Below are 25018 nucleotides of genomic sequence, written 5' to 3' on the forward strand. Positions count from 1 at the left end.
ATTTTTCCAGTGTGAGCACTATGTTTTTTCAATATGCTTAAAGTAACAGAATAAAAACCGAACATTGTGAGGTATTACAACTTAATTTCTGTGATTTTTGGCAAAAACTGTCCACACACCAACACTTTCAGTAACGGAACGGAATAACTATACCGAAGTTTGAAAGGTGCAGCGTTGGAGGTGTGAAAATGTCCTCAGTCAGAATAATTGGACTTTTATTTGATCAGGATTAGTTATTTTGTCATTGAACCCAGCTATTATGGTTTAGAAAATATGACATTTGTTTGAGTGTTTACGGCCCTTGTAAAATTATTGTGGCTACATCACTAACATTAAGTCCTTTCAGGGGATGCCAAGGTCTCTTTTAGCTTCCTTAATAAGCACTGCTCCAGGTCCAGTTGTCTAGACGTTTGGGTTTAATGTGAGGAGAGAACACTAATAAACTTGCCATTATTCAATTTAGTCATTACAATACAATTGCCCCTGTATTGACATTAGAGGAGGATAGATTAGTAAATGACAGGATGTAAGGTGAAATGGAGACTGCATTATTTTCCTACTGAATTCTGTAATAGAGTGTTAAATATCTTCTCATCTAATCTCAGCAAGAATGTGCCTTTTACTCTAAATGTTTAACTTTTTGTTAGAGCTAGTAAGTAGGGAGGTAGGTAGTCTGCAAACCTTCTCTGCAACTTCCTCTGAACTTAAGTAAAAAGTCCTGAGCTAATTTCCAAGAGCTATTTAATTAGATTTTGAGAATGAGAATGCTGTGGTTATACTGGGATGTTTTCATATGTGTAATTGTATGAATCTGAAGCAGAGCAGTGCTGTAAAACCCTCTGCCAAAAATGTGCAGTTACCCAGATTTTGTAACTAAGTATGTTTTACTGACATACCAAACTAAATGCCTGTTGATTGTTTAACTTTCAGGAGGAGTTTTCCCAGAAGATTTCTCCATCCTGTTTACCATCAAGCCAAAGGCTGGCCTCCAGTCCTTCTTGCTGTCGCTTTACAACCAGCAAGGCATCCAGCAGCTCGGCGTGGAGGTGGGCCGTTCCCCCATCTTCCTGTACGAGGACCAGAATGGCAAGCCTGCCTCAGAGGAGTACCCCCTGTTCCGCTCCATCAACCTGGCTGACGGAAAGTAAGTGACTGTTTGAGGGCTTGAACACGTTGGGTCAGATGTGGGTTGTAGATTTTTACATCCCCTTGATCTTTGCTTGCATTTTCAGGCTTAAATGTAAAATATCAATCAAGCTTGAAGCTTGTTTCATTGGCTTCAGAGCAAAACAGCACCTTTTGATGCCCATCTTGAGAGATTTATACACATTTATAGAAATAATTTAATGCTAAACAAAACCAATATGCTCAACAGATTTCTTTCTCAAGCATTCAGAGCATCATTAACTCTCCTAGCTTGCTAAACAGCTCAAAAGATTTATTATCATCTTATGTTTGTTCAGTCATTAAAGCCATATGGAACAAGTCAGACAGTAATGGCAAGTAAATTGCTGGCAGCAATTAGATGACAGTCTTTTGTTATCCAGATTATTTGCAGCAGTTGTATACTGATATGGCATAATGGGCAGGATCTTCATAAATTGCATGGCTGCCCAGTGACTCTAAAACAAATCCTTTTTAGAAGTTGCGATCAATCATTTTCCCAACTGCTAGCAGACATGATCCCATGCAGTGCTGTTTGTCTGCATTAAGATTGTATGAAGAATAAACATCACAATAATAACTGCTATACAGTATGTAGCCTTCAGTATTGTACATTTCCAAAACTGTCTCTGTATTTGTGACACAACACATGATATCTGAGATATTGGTATTTATTCTTTGGGTTTGTTCAGGCTTTTCCTTATTCTCTTTGACATACTTTACTGAATCTATTTATTTTCCTACATACTTAAAGGTGTGGAACCAATGGACATTTAAAAAATGAGTCCTACATTTAGCAAATTACACTTATTTGCTTATCTGGCTCTAAAAAAAACCACTAACAACAGCCTACCAGCAACCATGAGTTCACTATTAAAGCAGTTGGCAGATATATTTAGCCTTTATTAATCATAAAATATAGTACTGGAGGTTTATTTTCTGCAACTATTTTACTTGATGAACATCTGTTTATTGTTTAACAAGACAAAATCGTAATTATTGAGCTTTAGAGACAATATTTTTAGCTGCTCCCAGTCTCAACTTTAGGCTAAGCTGAGTTAATCGGCCAAAGTCTTTAGCTTTATATTTTGTGTACAAAAACAGCAGTGGCAATGATCTTCTCTTTGAACTCTCAGCAAGAACAATTTATCAAAATGTCCCTATTCTTCTAAACACAGGCTGTGGCAATTTTCTTGAAAGGAAAGGAGGTGCCAGAGCATTTTGTTTGTATTTCTAACCCCCCACTTTGCTCCCCTGCTGCACAGATGGCATCGTGTAGCCATCAGCGTGGAGAGAAAGAGTGTCACCATCATTGTGGACTGCAAGAAGAAGGTGACCAGGCCCCTCGGCAGAAGCGACCAGGCCGTCATCAACACAGAAGGCATCACTGTGTTCGGCACCAGAATCCTGGATGAGGAAGTCTTTGAGGTAAGGCGGCCATTTTGAATCCAGTTCTACCTTGATTTATCTAGCTGTGTTTGGATGTGATTGGGGTGTTAATTGGTTAAAAGGAATGGTTTAACATTATGTGATAAGTTTTTCTTTGCTTTTTCTTGAAGAGTTACTTAAGAAGAAGGCTGTCACTCTCATTTTAGGGCTGTAATTAATAAGTTAGAGCCAAAGACTAGAAGTTACCTAGAAGTTACACTACTTGTAAGTTTTCCATTTATGTTTCTGTTCATATTAAAGATGTAGTTGCCACGTCATATTTCAAATGTGTTGGTAGGGATATGTTTTGCTTATTAAAAAGCACTACTACCAATCCAGCCTTAATGCTAACCCAAGCTAGGCAACTTCTAGCTCCAGCTACATACTGTAGTTAATGCCCAGATATGAGAGTGGTTGCTATCTTCTCATCTTAATGTTGCCAAGAAAGTGAATAAGATTGCTTCTCAAAAACCTTTAGATGTTTATAAAATCCCCAAATAGGCTCATGCACATGACTTCAATGCCAATAGTCACATTATAGTCATTAGTATCTTTAGTAGTGGATTTGACTTCAATAAGACATAAGAAATAAAATCACCTCTGATCGGATATCTGTGGCAAGAGCTTGCTTCAAAATGTCTCCATCGTCTCCACAGAAGAGTTTTTCCCTAATATAATGCAAACATTCAACAGTAAACTGAAGTGATTATGTTTTCAGGGAAACCCTACCTACTGTAGATGTCAGTGATTTTTCCATTCGGGTCAAGCATGAATGAGTGGATGTACTTGAAAGAATATTCTGAATCTTACACTCAATGAATCTCATTTTCCATTGTGAAAATAGACAACTTTAGTGTCTCCTTAAGTCCAAGCACTTTAAGGCCAGACATTGTATTTGGCTTTCATTTACTTGTGCATAAAGTGAGTGGTGAATTTCATTGGCCAGAACAACAATATTGGCATTTATACTCTGCAAGTACGGGCACAATCTGTGGAAAATGTTGTTCAAAGTGTTTTTCTTGCTCTCAACATTGGTTTGGATTGTTTGAATATTGACTTATTAAAAGGCAGATTGAGGTCTTATGGACTTTAGGTAAATATTAGGCATTGTGTTATTTGAGATTCATACATTTTGACACTATTAGTGAGATGATTTTATATTATAACCTCAATAACTGTGAATCCATCTACGATTACTGGAGGTCCTAGCTGCCAGGTTTAGCTCAGGAACCTATGCGCTGAGTGGAAACTGTTAGCTCGATGCTATTTCCGAAAACAATATCCTCTCTTTGATGTGTGCATGTGGAATGCTAGCTAAGTAGAACAGCCTGCAAAAGTTTGCCTCCAGCTCAGAGATGAACTTCCACCAGGAGCCACATGAAACTGCTAATCCACCCTTCTTCAGTGATAGGTTTTTGGCAAGAAGATTACATTGCAAGGAATAGAGGTTAAACATATAGATACGTCAACACAATTTTAAAAAGTACAATAGGCCCAACCATAGTGAATTAGTTTTATATCATTACCAACTGTAAATAACATAAGTGTGAAAGCCACAGTGATTGGGGGTGGAAATGTAATTAAGGTAATTGAGAGGATTAAAGTAGCTTAGCACTTTTTCTATTTTGAAATGCTTATTTAAGGCCGGCCATTTGCCTCTTGTGAGTGGTCTTTGTTTGAACATATATTACAGTAATGGTTCTTGAATTACAGAGTAATTTGTCATTTGTTGTTCATTCCAAACCTGGAGAAAAAAACTATTTTGCTTTGTTCTAAGGTTGTTTTTTATGATACAAGGTGGCTTATATTAGTGTATCACACAAAGGCATTGTTGAAGCGGCCTATATATAAATGCAGCAATCATAACCTGTAATTATTTCCACTTCAGGTTTGATAAACTTTGATTGGTTTCAAACTGGCTACTTAAAGACACACTGCTTATTTCAAACAAATCTTACTGGCCATAAAGGTATTTTCTATTAATTTCTATACATAAAAACAAGTCTGTAAGGTAGATGTAAGCCATGTGTTGGGGTCGGATTTGTTTCCATGGAATTATACTTTGGCAATCATTCTTCAGCTTTTATATTCTACAATCAGTAAACCTTGGAGGCTATGGAAACTTGGATCAGAGTGGCTGCAATATCTACTGTAGATAAATACAATGGAAAAATTAGAAACACCCCCACAATCATGTGACTGAGTCCAGTTCTTCCAAGGTCTTATATGTAATGTATTTATGTTTAACATGTGCTATTGATCTTCATATACAGTATCTGTCAGTAAAAGGAACAATGAACCTATTACCCGAAGACATTTCTTTAAATAGGTATCATTAGTATAGTCTCAGGATAGGTCCCAATGATGTAGTTAATCCCTGAACTTCCTCTGACATATTTTAAAATAACAATGACTTTTTATATGGTCACTCGTGATGCCAAGAGGATAAATCCTATAAGATGATCCTCTGATGTGTTATTATGATACCCCTGTAGCTATAGGCAAAGATTGGAAGCTGATATCTTAAATAACACCCTTCCCTAACCCTGACCATCTCAAACCCATTTATGTAATCTACTTATAAATAAGTTCATATTCAACATTAGTATTTCATGACCTATACCTACATTTACCTTAGACAATGGATCCAACAAAAGGCAAGCATTTCCTGTCTTTGTCCAATCCTTTTTATAATGCATGATTTAGAGCATTGAGAAAATAGATAAAGTATAGCATGCCAAGCTTTGGAGCCATCCTCCACTTTAGTTACTGAGGTTTGCTGTGAGCTCTCTCTCTCAGACTGCTGTGAGCGCTAAGCACATGGCTACCTTACTGCAGTAGATTGCATAAGCAGGTGTCAAAGTTGGAAGCACAGGGGAGAGCGAAAGCTGGGGGAAAATATGATCAGTGTGTGAGTGTGCTTAGGATTGGCTCCGATTGCACAGCTGTTTAAAAGATATGCTCACTGACCAGAGCTCCAATCCTTTTTCCCCTTTCTTCTGCTTTTTTTTCCTTTTAAATAATAGCCACACAATATTTCAATCATTCCCCATTTTTATGCAAATCAATTCCTCAGACTTTAAGGGATAGGGTGGGGTTGTAGTTTTTGCCCGTAAGACAGAGTGTGTGTTTCTTGTGTGTTATTTCAGATGTGCACATGAATGAGTCTGTGTCTGTGAGGAGGCGAAGATAGTTTGTTTATGTGTCTGTCATTACTGCATAGAAGATTGTTCCAAAATACTGTCCCTCAAGCAGGACATTTGGCAAAGGAATCCAACAAGGCTCTGATGGGCTCTGCCTGAAAGTGAATCATTGTTTATGGTTGAGTTGGCAGAAAGAGAAACAGTCTGCCTCAGTCACTTTTCCTCCCTCCAGGAAAAACATGTTATTCTTAGGGATTGTGTTATAGGAATATAGTAATTAATTCATGGTTGTATGAAGTTGTGATAGTGTTGCAGTCCATTTTTTCTGACACTTTATCTTTTGATTGGGACAGTACAGCAGTATCAGAGAAAATATAAAGGTACACATTAAAATAGAAGCACAGGTAGATTTCATAATGCATATTAAAGAGGCCAGGACAATAAATAATACATTGTTAAGATCCTAGACGTTAATAAGAATCCCATTTTAACCAATATTTATCTCCCTACAATAAGTGATTTAGTCCATTGAGCAGACAAGTGGACTATGTTAAGGGTTGCTGTTATTTGGAATGCCCTCAGATTTTGATATTTGTAATCATGCATTTATATGAAGACACAGAAGAGTATCTTTGTCAAATTGAACCTGTACCTGACCTCCTTGTCCCTTGTGATGTAACCCCCCTCTCAATGGTCCCAGCACAACCACGAGGTAATGCACTCAAGGTGCTTCTTAAAAACTCTTTGGCTGATGGAAAAAAAAACAGCCAGGAAAAGGAGACCGAGAGAGAGAAGTAAAGAAAGGGCAGACAGACAGACAGACAGACAGACAGTTTTGTGAGCTCCTGGCAGACGAAACGTTTTAATATTCAAAGGGTGCAAGACACTTGTATGCCTCCAGCTCTTTAAAAGAAACTGTATCCTTGTGCTGACCACAAAGGCTGGTTTTTATTAAAAAAATGTGGATGAATCAGGAGTGTTATTCGTTTTCCTCTTCTCTGCTCCCTGTGTAATTGTTCCATTTGTGCAATTTTGAAATTCCATCTGTTTATTTTATTCTTACAAAAATGTGTGCTCCACTCCCATCATTTTGAAAAGTAGGTATTTTGATGATAAAATTAAGAAAATACAGAATAAAAAATGATGGCTACTAAAGATACTCCACAAAAGAGTAATATCGGCAATAGACTGTTGATTTAGGCGGCTGTATTTCACTTGGCCTCGAATCCAGCCACATCTGGCTGATGATGGTTCAGTGTGACAGGCGGGTTATAGTGGTTTTTATAGAAAATAGCTTCAGGATTTTACAGCAAAGTCTGTTGATCATCAGATCCAGTATTACTGGAAAAAAAGGAGGTAAATATACACCTTAAGTCACATCTTTAACTCTTAAATACTACAATTGGGTCAGACTGCAAATACTGTACAGTAATAATTAATCAAGTGTGTAATTTGGGATCGTTGCACCCTTTTTTCACTGCCTCTGTGCATTTGTGTTTTTTTATTGGGTCAGACTGCAGATGCCTTGGGCATATTTCCAAATGTGTGTTCCAGGTGCATTAATAACCCCCAGCTGTTCCCTGCAGGCAAAGTGACCTGCTGCACCTGGCCACAGACAGCAACATTTCAAACAGCTAATTACGTACTTACACGTTGTTCTGAAGGATTTAGTGGAAACTGCGTATCATTATGTAATAATGTGGTGAAGGACTGTAAAGTTGGATTACCTTTGTTTGGTGATGAAAGTGAAAAGCACTTTCTTAACTATTGTTTTTGTCTATAAAATCTCAGAAAAAGGTCCCAGTTTAATTTCCCAGAGCTCAAGATAATGTCTTTTAATGTCTGTGAGGGATTTTATTGGTACAATCAAACATTTAAAAGTCAAATATATAATATAGAACTAGAAATAACTAGAAAACACAATTAAAATTTGCAGATCATCAAAAACTAAACTAGTGTATTCACACATTGTTCTGATTTGGATGTCTTTTGGTTTCAAGCCGAAAACAAATATGGTATTTTTTTCAGGGAACTGCTGATTTGTCCCACCAGTTTTACGGTTGCTGCATTTCATAAGCCTTTCAGGGAGCACTTCGTCACAGCGTTAAATCATACATGGCTGAAAGAACATGTGTAAAACGATGGTTAAAGTAGGTGCATGGATGGTTTTTGGTCTTGTCTACTGCAGCCAAAGAAGCAGTATTGTGTTGCCATTTGGGAAAACGGTCTGCCAGTAAGGCTCATTCCAAGGCAAATATCGTACGGTTTTGGTTGTGGCTGGGAGATTGGGAGGGGGCGGGACTATGCATTGAGGTTGGTATCCCACTAGAAATTGACAATGTTAAAAACATTTTTCAATCAGGTCTGGTATCAATTTTGTGCAGACAAAAACAAACTACTTCTTTGTTTGTGCCTTCATATTAGTCCAACAAAAGCATGATGGGAAAACCCTGTGCCGTCTGTCATCAGCATGAGCTATCTGCATCTAATCAAAGTAGTGTTTTGCTGTTTCAAGTCAGCCATGTGCGGTATCCTCAGGGATGAGGCAATGTGTGCTCACAATCAGATGTCTACATCTCCCTTGATCACAATCCACACACACCTCTGTGCGGCATTCAGTCTGATATTTGACGTTCTTTTAAAAATACAATGCCAAGGACAAATTTCATGGTCTGCTGAGGGCTTTAATACTGCCCACTATTAAGGAGTTATCCATCTGCCAGTTGTTTCCCTTAATTGACTTCCCTAGTGGGGGTTGGTTGTGTGTCTGGACGGATACTCTTCACAGCCAAGGACACAGAGCCCAGAGAAATAAAGTGTGTCTGTTTGCTGTTTTACATTTTGTAGCTCAAAATCAGATGTGAAAAGCTTGAGGAGAAACAGTGGTGTGATTGTTTTCAACACAAATAAACCCAAACATAATCTGATGGTTGTACACACAGGGAGGGGTTTAGTGATGATTCAAGTCTTGTCTCTTTGATCAGTCAGTCTCATCATTTCTCCTTTTATGTACTTTTTTTCCCCGTCGAATGGTTGTTGTTACAGTCAAGGTTAACATGTGTTGAGGGTCGTTGTATTTACACCCACGTGCACATTATATCCAGACCCGTTAATAGATCGATTGTAGTGTAGGATGATTTATCCCATTGTGAGTGTGCCAGCTCTGAGAAGAGCCAATGCATTGCTTTAGATCATTCCTGCCTCTCTGAGGAGGAATCTCAACAGATGCCAGAGAGATGTGCAAGGCAATCCAGACAGTAACATCAACAAAAATACCAAGATGAAGACGAAGGGTAAAAGTAAAAAGGGAGAATGAATCACTCTCTGATCTTATGAATGGGCCAAAGTGTGTGTGGTCTCCTGGCAAGCCCTGTTGTTTTTAGCCAGATCCTCCCCACATTTTTGTTTTCTTGCTGTAGTAAATGCATTTTTGTCTGTGTAACTTTATTTTCCCACCAAATATATAAAGTTACAAGCGCCTCGCATAGGAAGACTGGAGAAGACAGACAGAGATCTAGCCAAATGCAATGTGTCTTTAACTGTTTCTGGTTTTGAGTCTGGATCCGTTTGTGTTAAACTTGAGGAACGTGCAGTGGCTGAATGATTCTTATTAATCAGAGACCTTCTTATTTGTCATTGTAGTTTTAGTTGTAGTAGGAGGTTAACAAATGGGCAGGGTGAACTCTTGTGAGCAGCGTATTTTCCCACCTTTTTTCACTGAGCTTTAGTTCAATAAGCACTAAAGTTCAATAAGCAATAAATCTCTCCTTTGCAGAAACGCCCTCCTCTACATGCACACCTGGAATCTGCCCAGAGCAACCACAGTTTAATCCATTCGCTACAGTTGGGCATTAATCCTGCAGTCTGGGAATCAAACTGACAAACCTTTGGTCGCACGTGTTTGATTTAGGACACTGCTGCTCATTGTTATTTCATTTAAGGTGGTTGTGGGTGATCAGGAGAATAAGAGAATCTATTTATTTATTTTAATTATTCTACATTTTTACAATTAAAACTTTACTTTGTGCAATTATGGAAATCTCCCAAACTATAAACCTGGCTCTCTTTTTGGATGAAATGTGAGCTACAAATTACACCCAAGGCCCTATATACTACTCCACCCTAATACTTCAGAGAGACTGGGGGATGGTAAAGGATATACAGGTTATACTGGGACATGAATACAAAAAATATGTATGGATTTTCTCCATGGATGGTTGACGTGCAAGTGGGTGATAAGCAATTGTAGCTCATTTATATAACACGTAATATAAGAAGATGAACTCCGCACACCTGCATTAGTCCATGAGTAAAATGTAACTTTCTGGTTGTTGTTTGGGTTGTTCAATAACCTTTGGAATTGTATGATGGGAACACAGGGCCGGGGAATAATGTGTTCCAGGGGTCTAAGCTTGTACAGATGTCGCCTCCTGTAATTTAATGCAATCTGCATGTATGTGCTTCCTCTTTAGGGGCCACCCTGACCGTGCCTTCTTTCTCTTTAACACTACACTTATGTTGCCAATTAATTTGTCCGTTGTGTTACTTACACCAGGTGGACTTTTTGAAAAACGTCACCTGAGTTGCTCATATGGTTGATGGGTATAGATAACATTCCTCACATCAGATGCATAGAAAGTCCAGGTTTAGAAATTCCATAGGAGACGATCATGGAAAAAAGAGCTTTTGGCTGATGGAAGGGTTGTGAGCAAGGATCTAATTTCCTTTTCCAAACGCTCATGAAAAACAGACTGCCTCAGATAAGTACAAACCTTGGTTATTTATCTGCTCTGTAAGGAGACTAGCTGACACTGACGACTGAGTGGGGGTCTGAACAATGGTCCTTTTTTAAAGTCTCGCCTGAAGCCTTAATTTATTCCATAATGTTAAATGTAATTAATACTCAAGAGACTACTGCCTCTTGTATTATACACAATCTGCCTTACTGTTTTTATTATCACCACATCGTGCAAAGCTTTGGTAGTCAAGCGAGGAGGAATAGGTGCATAGTACCATTTGGTTTCTATTTGTCATCATGGAAGAAAAAAAAAAAGGTAATATTCTTCGCATACAATGTTAGCTGCTTGGCAGATGGACCACTTCCATGGTTAGGATGGGAAGGAAATTCAATTTGAGTAACAACTGTGTAACAAAAATACCAATTCATTGTGATCCAAAAGGATGTGTATGTTGACATGTGGTCTATTGTATCACAGAGTTTAAGATCCTGTTGAGTTTGTGTGTCGCTATCAGCGAATGGACATAAAAATGACCATTTGTAGAAACCTTAGAGTACACTCAGAAGTGTGAGTCCAATCACTTTTGGGTTCCCAATTGCAATATTTTCTGTGTTGTCTACAGCTCTTATGTGTGACTGGGACTGGCTACTCCTCAACAGAAACAGTGGCTTAGGCTCCTCTGTTTTGTAGTATTTGGAGCCATTTGCCAAATTCCACTGGAACCTTAGTTGAAAAAATTAGGATTGATGGTCATAACATAAACTTATAGTGGTTTTATGTTAAAAACACTAAAAATAAAAGAAAGCTGACATGGGAATTTACCATGGAAATACTTCCAAATTCAGGACTCTATAGTCAGTCAAATTTGTTGACAGGACTTCTGGCTGACATGTTGCTTTTTTTCTTCTTCTTCTTCTTCTCCTCCAGGGTGACATCCAGCAGCTGCTGATAGTGGCAGACCCCAGAGCCGCCTATGACTACTGTGAACACTACAGCCCTGACTGTGAAACCCCCAACCACCACGACACCCCCCAGGCTCAGGAACCCGAGGAAGAGGTCAGTGTCTGGAGGAGGGCGAGATGGATTTAGGAGTAGAGATTGGATGGGAGGAGAAACTGTCGGGAGGGAGGGAAGAAGGAAAGGAGAAATGGGAGAGAGGAGGGGGGAGGAAGGGAGGGAGGGAGGGAGAGAGGGTGTAAAAGCATAGAGAAGGAGTGAAACACAGAGGGGGGAAATAAAGGAGCTGGAGTTTGAGATTTACTAAGAATGATAGCAGGAATTTGCAAAGAGGCCTTCCAACTTGGCTGTCAAGTCATGGCAGCAAAAAGGGAAAACCAATTTTCTTCTTTTTGGAATATTAGATAAAGAACATTTTAATTTCAGTTTGATTTTAAAAGAATTTGGGATTGTTTGAGGGTTGAGAAAAGTAAGACATGTGATGCTTTGAGGAACAGAGAGAAGAATTATGGTTGACTGTACGGGTCATTGGAGATACTCATCAAGTTTCCCCCACCCCCACATTCAAACCTCTTTCGCTTAAACGCTTCTGCTAGTACAGTAATCTGTGACTAATAGTAGATAACATTTTCTCTGGTTCAATCCAGTGAATGTTCAGTCTCCCAGAAATACACAACAAGCACCAACATTCTCCAGCTAATTATACCGTCTTAAAACATTTTACAAACATTCCTCCAGGCAGAAGTGCTTTGACAGAGACAGACTTGTATACGTTTCTATTTCAACTCTAATATGTCTCCTTCTCCGGTCTTCGTTTTACTTGGGAAAATGCTGACAAATCAAAATACACTGTTGAGTTTTACACATCTTCTAAAATTCTAATTTATTACAGCTGGCTCTGAAAACTTCACTTGTCGCCTCTTCAGCCAGCTCTCCTGATTTGAATACAGACAGTTCTTTGTGTTAGGGCCTCATGTGTCTTTCTCCATTTATATTTCTGTTATTTTGACAGTTCAAACTTTTTTGTCGGCTGACATTTTCCTTCAGTGTTTCACCAAATAACTGATGAGCTCACACTGGAAACTTTTCCCTTTTCCCTGCCACGAAGTCTGAGCCCACTTTTGAGTGGCCCCGTGATTTATATCACTAACGAGTTCTGCAGGCTCTGCCCAGACTCCCAGGGAAATTTAAGCTTTTCCTTCCCCAGCTCGAATCCCAGTACCTGGAAAAGTAGACTTTAGATCTTTGGTTTGAGAAAAAAAAAAAAATCAGGAGCTGCTTCTCTATTTGAAAATGTTGGCTGTACAGCGGGTACCGCGTCCTGGAAAATATTGCTTCATCATCAAGTTACTCTTCAGCTCCAAGACAAGGAGCTTGTCAATTGTAAATAGACAGCAGGGAGCAGTTTGGTTTCAGGGACATTGTAAATCAGTTATAACAGGAATGTTTTTCCTACATTCCAGTTCGGTATATTAAAGAATTGATTTCCTCCTCCACAACTTAGAAACTGAACCATTACAATTCTACAAAAGCTCAGCATAGGTTTGACCTTAACCTCTGAAGATGCTCCTTGACCTGCAGCACGCCGCCATTGCTGTCGTCAGCCGCATGTCCGCAGCTGGGTTGAAAGAGGAAGAGGGATAGATGCTAGAGGAGGAGGGGGAGCTTTTTTTTATGAGCCCACTTCAGTATTTACGCCTTTCATCCAAGCTGTGGTGAAGGCCTTCAACTCAGCCAAGCACTCCAACACCATCAATCATTATAAATCCTTCTTCCGCTCTCTATCCTTTTCTATCTTTTTCCCTGACCCACTCCTTCTCTGCTCTCAGTCAATCTAGTTGTTCTGGCCAAGGTTTCTCTCTTGTGTGACCTCCCTCACTCTCTCCGGGCCACTGAATGGAGGCCAGGCCAACATTGCAGCAGGCCGTGCATCGTGTATTATTTGTATGAGCTCAGCAGCTGTCCAGGGACTAATATTTATTCCTGTGCTGATAGAGTGATGCATTTTAGGGGCTGGTCTGTTAACTTAATCTACTTCGCCATTTCACAGTGTTAGCATAACGTATAGGAGAGGTGTCTTACGTTTTTGACATTGGGCTAAAGGGACATACAATTATATAAAATGATATTACTTATAGGCAGTGTGCCCAGAAATAACAATCAACACATATGAAGTAATATCTTTTAAAGTAATAGTTTCAAATGCTGTTGCCAAGGGTAAAATTCCTGGCTTAGCATAAAGGCTAGAAGTAGGTAGAACAAGCTATTGAATGATCGTATTTCCCCTCATATAAGTGTGTCAATTCTAGATTAATGATTATCAAACGTAAATATAAATTGATAAGATATACTTTATTGTCCCCAACAATAGATCAATCAATGTCTTAAACATTACATAACCAACAAGAGAGTACAGTGGTACACCAAAGACCTAGTAAAACAAGTGATTAGTAAATACTGCTAATGCCTTTCTAAAATAATATGTATGAATACTCAATACAAAAAAACATGAACAAACATTATACCAGAATACATAAAACTGAACACAATAGTGCATTCTTGCCTATGAATGAACAAAGCAAGGATTAATGAGTTTTCTTGTTGAGAAGTGGTTAGACCATGGGAGAAAAGAAAGCTGTTACCGTGTTCCCGAAGGCTCCATCAGTCATTTGTATTGGGATAACTAAATGTGTGTGAAGGAATGGGTTTTCTTTCTTTCCTACCACAACTGCTTACCGTATGTTTTAATTCTACAATTTTAACCCTACTGTAAGGGTGCTTTAGCTTGGTGCTTTTCAGCACAGCATTGTAAAAAGTTAAACTGATCTTTGTTCCCACGCAACAGTCCTAGGCTTCCCAGAAAGTGAGGTCTCTTCTTCGGAAATCTAAAAATATTTTTTTAACACATGTTGCTTTTACAGAGAATGGATTAAAAGTGGTTTTACCCCCCGCTACTGTACTATCCATGATACCCATAATTAAGCAGCATGCGATGAGTCAGGACAGTTAAGGGTTTCTCTTTTAAAAGGCCCATTAATGAAACCCAGGGGCATTCTTGGCATCCAAATTTAAGGGGTTAGAGGGAGATACGTTTTCACTGGCATCACATTAACCGTCTAACATCCTGTCGACGCAAACAAGAATCTTAATTGCTGTTTGCTTGGTTATGGTCATGAATGTTTCAACAGGGTCAAACAAAGCTCTGGGGTTTGGGTGAAAAAACAAACAAGAATTGCCTCTGTCATCCATATAAAACAAGTTCCAGTTTTCTAATATGGATGTGAAATTTCTTGTATTTCATTTGAACATGTTATTTCCTAAATAGCTTGCTGACAAAAAATATTGATATGCCATGTAAATAATGTGCAACATGTCTCTTAAGACATTGTGCCGTCTTATTTACATGATTGCACTAATTAATTGATTGCCCCTGATTCCTTTTCTCTTACAGTACACTAACTATGATTATGGTGAGTTGTATGACTACAGTGAAGGAGCAGTAACCACTGACCCTGCCCCAACTCAAGATGTCAAGGCTGAGGTAACACTAAAACACAGATACAGTTTTCATGGCTGTCATCATGCAAAACAAACACACTCACTTCTTGTTGACCTCTTAACTCTCTTAATTCTCTCCTCTACCCTTAACTTTCAATTACAAGATATCATGTCTGTTGTAACACTTTGCACCCCATATGTATAGAGAATATTCAAGTTGTGTACACAATATAGATCAGTGTACACATGGTACTTGCATAGGAACTGACATTAATGTATGGTATGTAATGCTTTCCCTCTGTGTTGTTCTTGCTTGAATTCAGACAAATGTGGGTGGAGACTACTACACGGGGGAGTATGACTACTCCACAGTAGATGGAAATCAGCCTGAAACCCCCACTGAGACCACTGGCGAGGTAACTTTTTAAATATGTGCATTTTTCACAACCTCAATTGGTATTTTAATGCAGAATAATTCATATTTTTGACATTTTTCAGATTTGGAACACCACCATGTTGAAAATATATCTATGCATTATTGATTTTAACATCCAGAAACCTGTTTATCTCATTAGATTTCTAAGGGAAATGTCAATTAAACTGCTCGGTTATCACGAACAACAAAACAGCTTTTTATGATCATCACTGGAGGTTTAAATCCAACGCGGTCAGATCAAACTGCTCACTCTACTCCTTGATTTCAATGAGAAACAGCCCCCATCAAACAGGGTTGGGATAAAGACGGAAGCAGGAAAACGTTGTTAATTAATGAACCAAAGGAAAATCAGTACACAGACGCATCCCCTATGTTTCCCCCATATCCTGTATTTGGCAGATCCTGTTTTAATGTGTGCTTAACCATCACATAAAACACAACATAATGAAGAACATTCTGGGTTTAAAGTACTACAATGAGGCTGTGTGCTCACCAGCCAAATGCATTGTGATGTACCTTGAGGTGGATAACGCTGATTCATTCAGTTTTACATGTTGGAACACGTGTCTGATTACTGAGGACTGGACAACGTGAAGACTACATCATAGGGGGCATTTTACCTTTAGACCTACAATTTATAAAATGCTTTTAATATAGGTTTGATGCAGTAGTGTTTTCTATTTATAGCTGATGTCCTGAACCTTGCAATATTACCACCAATCTATACAGTTGGGTTTTATTTCTGATCGAGCCTCACCTAGATTTAGCCTTGGTTAGATGGCTAGATTGTGGGATCTACTTTTTTGTTCATACTATAAATGCACAGTGTAATCAAAAACAATTAGGGATTATTTTGCAATTGATTTACTTTTACATCCATCAAGCTGCTCCAATAATGATATTAACAAAATAATAAAAGCTTTTTTAAAACAGCTTTCTACTGCGAAACAGATGCTTTCAAAAGCACCTTTGATTGAGCATATTTTCTCACGCTTCCCCTTTCAGACCATATCAATACTGGATGTCTAGTGATGCATTTGTTTGACATGTTTCAACACGATTTGTACAGTCTGGTTGAGAAATCAATGCCTGTAAATCAAAGTCAAATTGTTCCTGTCCTGACTCTGCAAACACAGATTCTTAGAAATATAAACTCATGGCTGAAGTTTTAGGATTTTACTATTAAAACTACCTCACTAGGCTTTCCTATTGCTATTTGAAGGCATGCATATTTTTACAGTTTTTCTTCTGCATATGGAAGTCTACCATATTTTACTGTTTCCTTTTAAAAACATCAATGTGTCATTCGTTTGGGACATCTCCCATTCCTGTTGCCTTGCAGAAAGAAATATAACATTTGATTACAGATGTTAATGTGAATAACAGTGCCTGATTGACAAAACATATGTGGACTTGAGTTTCATATATGTTGACTTTACGGTCTGTCCAAATCAAGTATATGGATGTGTGCACAACTAAGTTGAAAATACGTCCAATTTATGTGCACTTAAATGGTAAATACTAATGATTAGCCTTTAAATCTTACCATGAAACCATGTGATCATTGAAGCTGTACATTCATTTCACTAACCAGTCTTTTTATGTTCCCTCCTATCTTACCAACCCCTGCCCTTCTCTGCGATGCCTGTATCAATCCCAGACCTATGAAGGGGAGATAGTGGATGATTACATCACCGGTGTGGAACAGGTCGGAGTGGACCCCACCGCTGTGGCAGAAACCCCTGCTCCATTGGACCCCAATGTGAAAGCAGAAACTGATGCCTATGAATTTAAGGAATACGACCTGAAGGAATATGACCACAAGGAGGTTGTAGAGAAGCCGTACGACTATAATGATTATGGCGATTATGGCACCGCTAAAGCTGATCCTACACCCGCAACATATGAGGATGAGTTCGGTCCTGGTGTTCCAGCGGAGCAGGACATCCGAGAGAGCAATGTAAGTGCCGGAGTGGGGAGCAGTGTTCGTGGGAGGGGGAGGTGGTGGTCAGTCAGGAATGTGGAAAAATTTAGAAGTTTTTGGTGGCATTTGTTTTGAGAGCGTGTTTTTGGTGCCCTTTTTGTTTGTTATTTCTAAAGGTATCATGTTATAGCTTAGAGCATTGTGCATGCACATTCACCAAATACAAATACAACAGTGTGTACAAACACACACATTGTCTATCCAAGTCTCCTGCAGATAAACAGATGTCAACCCATCTGTCAGCGCAGACACGCCCTCCATAACCTTTGGACTCAGTGACCTTTGCTGTCTATCAAGGACTTGCTCCTCCCGGATTATCACGCCAATGATCTGTTTGAAATACCTCATGACAAACAGTCTTTGTGCATGTGAATTTCATCAAATCCATCCAGATCAACATCTAAAAACCAGACAGAAATCTTTGCTGAGCCAGTGTCTAATGTGGCTCGTGTCCAGCCCCCTTCCGTGCCTCAGGATCCAGATTCTCAGAGGCAGGAAGTGACACGGTCCCTGTCTGGATGTTGGCTTTAGATCCGTCTGCCTTCAGTTAATCTGAACCACTCTATTAGTGTCCTCCACTCTTCAAACTCAGCACACCGCAGCCCTAGTCTATGACTTTCTCATAAAAGTGTCCTTTTTAGGCTAAACTGTACATTCATGTGGTTCCTGGACACGCTGCTTTAGGTGGTTTGGGAATTCTTATCCTGTGAAGTCATTGTATGGATAGTGTCAGGTAACGACCTCTGCAGTTGTGCACAGTTGGGGTCTTTTGCTCAGTTCCTGGTTTTAAGGAATCTTAATAAATAGTCAACCCAAAACCCTAAATTATAGCTTCTTGCAAAATGATTCTTGAGGTGTATCTTTCCAGCAGGAGAAAAAAATAGCCTTCCTAAATCCTTGAAAGCATGAAGCACACTTTATGAAGTAAGCAGTCATTTGTATTTTAAATAAGTTTGACAAAAAGAGGAGACCAGACACAGCATAAGCTGCTCTCTCAGTATTTCTATTTTTGGCTTTTAGACCTTCATTGCTCCACATTTAGTTATTATTGTCTGGACTGTTACTGTCTAAAATGCTCACATGGTCCCTCTTGTCTGTAGCTTGGTGGAGGTCAAAGTTACCTGGGAGAAAAAGGAGAGAAGGGTGAACCTGCCGTCATTGAGCCAGTAAGTCAAGATCTATCATTTCCTTCTGAGCAGCTAACGCTAACAATCAAATGTTGAAAGTCATCTGTCTGTCTGTCTGTCTGTCTGTCTGTCTGTCTGTCTGTCTGTCTGTCTGTCTGTCTGTCTGTCTGTCTGTCTGTCTGTCTGTCTGTCTGTCTGTCTGTCTGTCTGTCTGTCTCGCTAATTGCTACATGCTATCAGGCTAGCAGAAATATATCTATTGTTCTGTGTGCTGCTTCTTTTGGCTGCTGATCTAGCCAACAAACTGTTCAGTTACAGTAAGTGCCATATTTCAAAATGACTGTTGTCTGGATTTTATGTTCCATTGATACTCTCCAACAGTTGCTCACAATGATTTATACTTCCATAAAAGTCCAAAGTGAGATTCTCTTGCATATTTTCTAGGAAATGTGTGTTCTCTTTAATCTGTAGAAGAACAGAAACCCCTAAAATATATATTTACATCCATATGTATGTATGTTTTGACTTAGTGAACTTTCCAGCTCTATTTTCCTTAAGCACTTGCACAACTAAGACTTCCATTCTGATGAGATCCAACACAAATCCTTGGTCATAGACAAACAACCTCTGTCTACACAAAATGCAGTACATATGTTATTTATAGAGCCATCCTATACAATTTACCACTACAGGCTAAACATTGACGGAAATAGAAGCTGCAGTTATCGTCTCTCCTCCCCTGCCATCTGTACCACCTTAGGCTCCCGTCCAAGTCTTTGACAACACGCATGTATTATAGAAAAGAACATCAGATAGCTGAGGCACTGTTGACGTCTTGCGCTTGTAGCTATATGTAAACTCCTTAACCTCAAACCCAAAGCATTCTCTGACTTTAATTTTCCCAAAATTCTCCATTGCCTGTGGATTTACAGGCTGCCCCTATAATGCTACTGTATCCACTTTTTCCTTTTTCAGGGGATGCTTGTGGAAGGACCCCAAGGAGCCCCCGGCCAAGCAGTGAGTATCACGTTCTCGCACACTCCTGTCTGCCTTCCACAGATGGAGAACAGCTAGAGAGGGAAAAAATGTCTTTATGGAAAGAGCATCAGCCCTGATCGCCAGTGAAGCTTGAGTTGGGAGAGACAGTCAAAATGTGTATTTTTGCGTGGTGGTGTGTACATGTGTGTCTCTGAGAGTGAGCAAAGTGAAAGCAGGGGAGGGTTGGGGTCTATTTTATATTGAGGCTTATTTCTCTCTGAACCCTCTGTCGCTATTGGCCTATGCATGCGAAGTACTTGATACACTGCTGGTGGTGGGAATGCTGGTTACCAGCAGTTTGGGATATAATATGCTAAAGTGTATGTGTGTCTATGTGTGTGGTCTCAGGGTGTTCCTGGTACCCCAGGATTGCAGGGTCCTCCAGGTCCCCTAGGAGATCATGGTGAGAGGGTGAGTAGACTGACTTATTTCACAGCTGATTACAGTTTCTGTCTTTCTGCTTATCATGAAAAATTTGATTTGAAAACGTATTATATTTTGATAGAAGAAGAATACATGTGCACACATAAATTAGAATTCAGATAGGATTTATGGCATCCAGAACACATCTTTTGTTATATAATTGACACAAATATGTAAACCTTTAAAGCAATTCGTCTTGCCTTCTCTTTTATTGGAAATCTGTGAAGTTAGCTCTCAAAGCCATGGAATGAATAATACAATTGGATACAGCTTAGCCCTGTCGCAGTAGGGGGGATAAGCAAAAAGTGGTGCAGCGAAATGAGATGCCCATAAACTGTCAATATACCAACTAAGAAAACTGAGAAACAGCTGCGTCGGTATACTGCAGGACTTGTGAGAACATCAAGGACCTTGCTATAAAATGAGTAGAAGTTTCTCAAACTATTTTTTCCCAGCAGCGTGGGATTCCACTCGTTTATTTGATTGATTGGATGACACAGAATAAGTGCCTCCAAAGGACTGGATCTCAGCTTGTTATTCACCAATGTGATGATTGCCCTGCACCCCCACTTTCATCACCCTTTTAGCAAGTCTATTCTGTCTCTGGAGGTTAACCCTTTAATTACCAGCCTATAAAAAAATACCGTTACACACCTCCCTCCGGTGTGACAGCCAGACATTGCCTGTACAAAAGGCTTATTGTTCCACAGGGTTAGAGTGATCAGAACAGTCCCCCCCTCCCCTTCATTTCCTCCCATGAGAATCAGTCTTGCTGAGGGTTGACAGAGGCATTAGAAGTGACTCGTTGCTGTGGTCTTGTGGTTTTCCGTTGCGAAGTATCCGCCAGGACTCGGCGTTTGATCGGCTCATTTCTCTCATGATCACCGTCTCCCTCCTTTCCACCAAAACGCAACATTCCCAGCCATGTGTGACATTCATTAACACTAGATGCCGCTATGCTTACTGTAACAGCAATGCATGGAGAGTATTTACCACCTCTTGGGAAAGGCTGATGGGAACACATGGCATCAATTTGAGCAGTCTGAGATTTCTGCACATGACAAGATTGCTAAATAGATTCTAGTTTCTCTGGAAACACTGGGTACGGCTTAGACCTAATCCCTAAGATAAGTTTGGTTCCTAATAAATCAAAATCTCCTCTTAAGCAACATTTCGATGTTAATTTGTAATGTTATTTTTAAGGATAAGCCACTTTAATGCATTCATTTTGCTTTTGGATAGATGTTTTTACAGTTTTAAACCCCACAAAAAGAGGAAGCCTGAAGAATTTGGTGACTACAGAACTCTTGATCTAAAGCCAAATGGGCTTTTTCACCTTTCCAAAACGTTTGTTTATGACACGATTGTCTTTGGCCCAAGCTCTGACCCTAATGCTAACATTGAATGCTAACACTTTCTATTCCTAGAGTAAACATTGCTAGCACGGGGAGAGGATTATACAGTAGCCACGCAGGTCCATGGCTGTGGAAATCTAGTCAGGCAACATCCCTAGGCCAGCTTAATAAAATGACATTCTTTGTCATTACTCTTTATTGAATCCCTTGTCTTCTTAGTAGGATTAGTCTATTATCTATTTGTAATAAGCAACAACAATTTGTACCGTAGCACAAAACCTGCAATTATTGTTGAAGACGAAGAAAGGGTGTGCTGTGAAGCGATTATTCCTTCAGTCCCTTCACTGTTGCTGTTGTTGCTATACTGATATCACTTGTTTCTTATTTTCAATTTGCTAACCAGCAAAACCTCCAAGGGATTATAGAGAAATAGCAAAATAATCACGTTATCTAATAATACGGCTTGCTCATTAGCCACATCTAATTATTGTTTCCTTTCAGCGTTACACACTGGCATACACGTCAACAAAAATGCGATCATTTAAATTAAATACTACGTAGTATTTTCTCAGTTAATGGGAATTCTAAATACTTTGTTTTGGTTAGTGGAATCAGCTCCAACTGCATTACACTTTCACACTGAATCAAACTTTATTTATTTAGCACATTTCAAACACAAAAGGTGCTTTACAAACGAAATAAAAACACTACTTACCCCCCTACAGGTTCATTAACAGAGCAACACATTACTTTGTGATTACCACTTGACATTAACAGAATTAAAAAAACACAGGATACCTGACTTTGTACCTAAGATAAACTTTCTGTCCCTCCTCTGGTTCTTTAGGGTCCTCCAGGCCGTCCTGGTCTCCCCGGTTCAGACGGTGTCCCGGGCCCTCCAGGTACCATTCTGATGCTTCCAGTAAGTCATGCCACCTTCACACATGCCCACCAGGCTGTCTGTCGTATTCCCCTCACATGCTATACACCTTTCATCTCAGGCACTAGCCCGTGGACTCACTTCATTCAGTCGGTTTACCTCATGGCATCACCAGCAGGCCAAAGGATCACAACCTTATTTTCTTTGGGTTACAAATCACTTAGCTTGTAAATGTCAGCCAGTGCAATGGATTGGAGCCAGCGACTGAGACTGTGTGTGTGTGTGTGTGTGTGTGTGTGTGTGTGTGTGTGTGTGTGTGTGTGTGTGTGTGTGTGTGTGTGTGTGTGTGTGTGTGTGTGTGTGTGTGTGTGTGTGTGTGTGTGTGTGTGTGTGTGTGTGTGTGTGTGTGTGTGTGTGTGTGTGTGTGTGTGTGTGTGTGTGTGTGTGTGTGTGTGGCATGGTGACAGCTTTACAGGATCAGCAAAAAAAAAAACGGAAAAGGATTTGAACACACACTCACCAGGGGAGACCATTAAAAGTCTCACTGTAAAGGGAGACAAGTCAATTTGTTTTTAATTGTGTTTTTTGTTTTGTTTTGTGCTTCACAGTTCCGTGCGGGCGGTGAGGCACACAAGGGACCTGTGGTTTCAGCCCAGGAAGCTCAGGCTCAGGCTATCCTGTCTCAGGCTAGGGTAAGTACGCCCCAAGTGCATCCTTCTCAGTTTTGAGGACACTTTACTGTCTCTGTGCCTTGGTTTGGAAACAAATCTTTTAATTAATTAAGGAAATACTGTGGAAAAACTTAAATCAAAAGTTTTTTAAAAATAGTTTTTAAAAGAAACATTTGAAATGGCCCAGAAAGTGTAGTAAAAAAATGAAAGGTGGAATCAACATTCACAAGTCCCACTCATCCTATAAATTGTCTAAATTCCAAAATATGGACCTGTGTCAAGTTAGGTAGTATATAAAGTCACACCAGATGTTCACGCTCCCCCAGGGGTCCTGATAGCCATAGCAGTCTTGAAAAACAGACTGAATTATCCGGCTGTAAGCAAGGTGTGATCCATAGTAGAACACATGGAGATCATTAAATGTTAAACAAACTCTGAATATTCACACATTCACAACACTCTATAGAGCTGGAGCGCTGCCAAAATTGGTGAAACGGCGTTTTGTCATGCCTTGAAAGCACTTGTCACCTGTTTTATATTTGTCTTGTATGCCAGTGGTTTGACCCCGAAGCAGGCGAAATTAAAAAAAAACATGGCAGGAGACATGATATGAAAAGGGAATGGAAGGAACAAATTGTTGACATGTTGAATTCTCTTTGACCTATTTGCACTCCAGAAATTTCCCCTCACACATGCCACAATGCAACTAATAATAGCTCACTAAATGAAAGTTCGCCTTAAGTGTAACCGGGGCATGAAGTCTCCTTTGAATTAGCAAATGCTCCTTTAGTAATCAGGCTAGAAAATAAATCCCAGACAACCGTTTTGGCAAGCCAGGACTGTGGTCGACCATGAACAGGAAAAAAGATCACAGTGGTAAACCCTGAACAAGAACAAAGTAAAGTTTGCATATGATTTACTGCGACTAAATTGACTTTTTATTAGTGTTTTATTTTCTTTATTCTTTAGTCCTTTTGGTTTTGAGCCCAGTTTAGTTGAGTAAGTGATGTGTCAATTTCAATTCCCACTTCAGTACATGGACTACATGGTAGCATTTTAACATCCATAGCAGATTCATTGTGTAGTATAATAATAATAATCCAATAAACTAATTTGTACTTCATTTTGAGAAATAAAGCCAATTTATTTTTTGTAGTTTCCATACATTTAAAGTATCTCCATCAGATTAAAGACAGACGCTCAGTAATTCACTTCAATGGATGCTAATAAAGTGAATGCAGATAGAAAGTTATACTATGCTGTCATTGCTGCAGTGCTGATGCAAAAACATCTATTCCTTTCAACAGAGGAGGAAATATTGTTTCCTAAGACATTAAATTGGTGCAGACAGGTAATAATGTGACCGAGTGTCAACACTGCTAGCTGACCAGAGGTTTATTGGCTGTTTCTGTGTGATCCACAGCTTACCATGCGAGGATCTCCAGGGCCAGCGGGCATGACAGGAAGAAACGGTCCTGTGGTGAGTAAAAAAAAACGTCTGCACATAATCACATTCACGTCTTGATTTACGTCCTGTTGCACCAATTTGTTGCACAGTTAATGAAAGTGGCAATCAAGGCTTCTTCCTGTGAAAGATTCAACCAGTCATTATTAAATGTCCTTGTACTTCCTTGTACAAATACATACACATACTAATACAGATGCCACCCTCTTCCTGCTTGAATGGCTGGATCATTTACTTCCTTTGTTGGTATCTAAAGGATTTTGTACACAAGAATATCGGGGGCTAGTTTTTTCAGCCAAATATTGGCATGATAAACAGTTTGTTTTCATTGCAGACATATGCATTCATTCACTCTTTGTGCGTTTGTTTATGATTTTCAATAGGGAGGTCCTGGTTCTTCCGGACTTAAAGGTGACGGTGGTGACTCCGGACCACAGGTGAGTTGCTGTTTTAGAATACAAGGGACATATTAACATTTTGTCTTGTCGATTTTACACATCTGAAACAAACGTTTTCAACGTTTTCCCTATAGGGACCCAGAGGTCTTCAGGGTCCAGCTGGTGTACCAGGGAAAGCAGGAAAGAGGGTAAGGGGTTCTTTCTAACTAAGCCCCACCTGGCTGTCTTTAAACTTTATTTCTGTTTTTATTCTCCAGCACAGAAGGTTATGCTTACATTTGCAAATTTCTAATATTTCATACCAATAAGAGT

The 25018-nt window shown here is 39.5% G+C and overlaps 1 protein-coding gene across 1 annotated transcript in view; it reads left to right on the top strand.

The window, feature by feature from the left end:
* Positions 1-25018, top strand: part of LOC134866345 (collagen alpha-1(XI) chain-like) — a 78255-nt gene that overhangs the window by 7766 nt on the left and 45471 nt on the right. The window contains exons 3-16 of the mRNA XM_063886459.1: positions 931-1144; positions 2430-2592; positions 11402-11530; positions 14883-14972; positions 15253-15345; positions 17026-17325; positions 18450-18515; positions 19452-19493; positions 19863-19925; positions 22140-22214; positions 22781-22864; positions 24267-24323; positions 24692-24745; positions 24841-24894. Of these exons, the coding sequence (XP_063742529.1) occupies positions 931-1144; positions 2430-2592; positions 11402-11530; positions 14883-14972; positions 15253-15345; positions 17026-17325; positions 18450-18515; positions 19452-19493; positions 19863-19925; positions 22140-22214; positions 22781-22864; positions 24267-24323; positions 24692-24745; positions 24841-24894 (1484 nt within the window). The remainder of the gene's footprint in view (positions 1-930; positions 1145-2429; positions 2593-11401; positions 11531-14882; positions 14973-15252; positions 15346-17025; positions 17326-18449; positions 18516-19451; positions 19494-19862; positions 19926-22139; positions 22215-22780; positions 22865-24266; positions 24324-24691; positions 24746-24840; positions 24895-25018) is intronic.

This window comes from Eleginops maclovinus, chromosome 6 (assembly GCF_036324505.1).
Source record: "Eleginops maclovinus isolate JMC-PN-2008 ecotype Puerto Natales chromosome 6, JC_Emac_rtc_rv5, whole genome shotgun sequence".
NCBI lineage: Eukaryota > Metazoa > Chordata > Actinopteri > Perciformes > Eleginopidae > Eleginops > Eleginops maclovinus.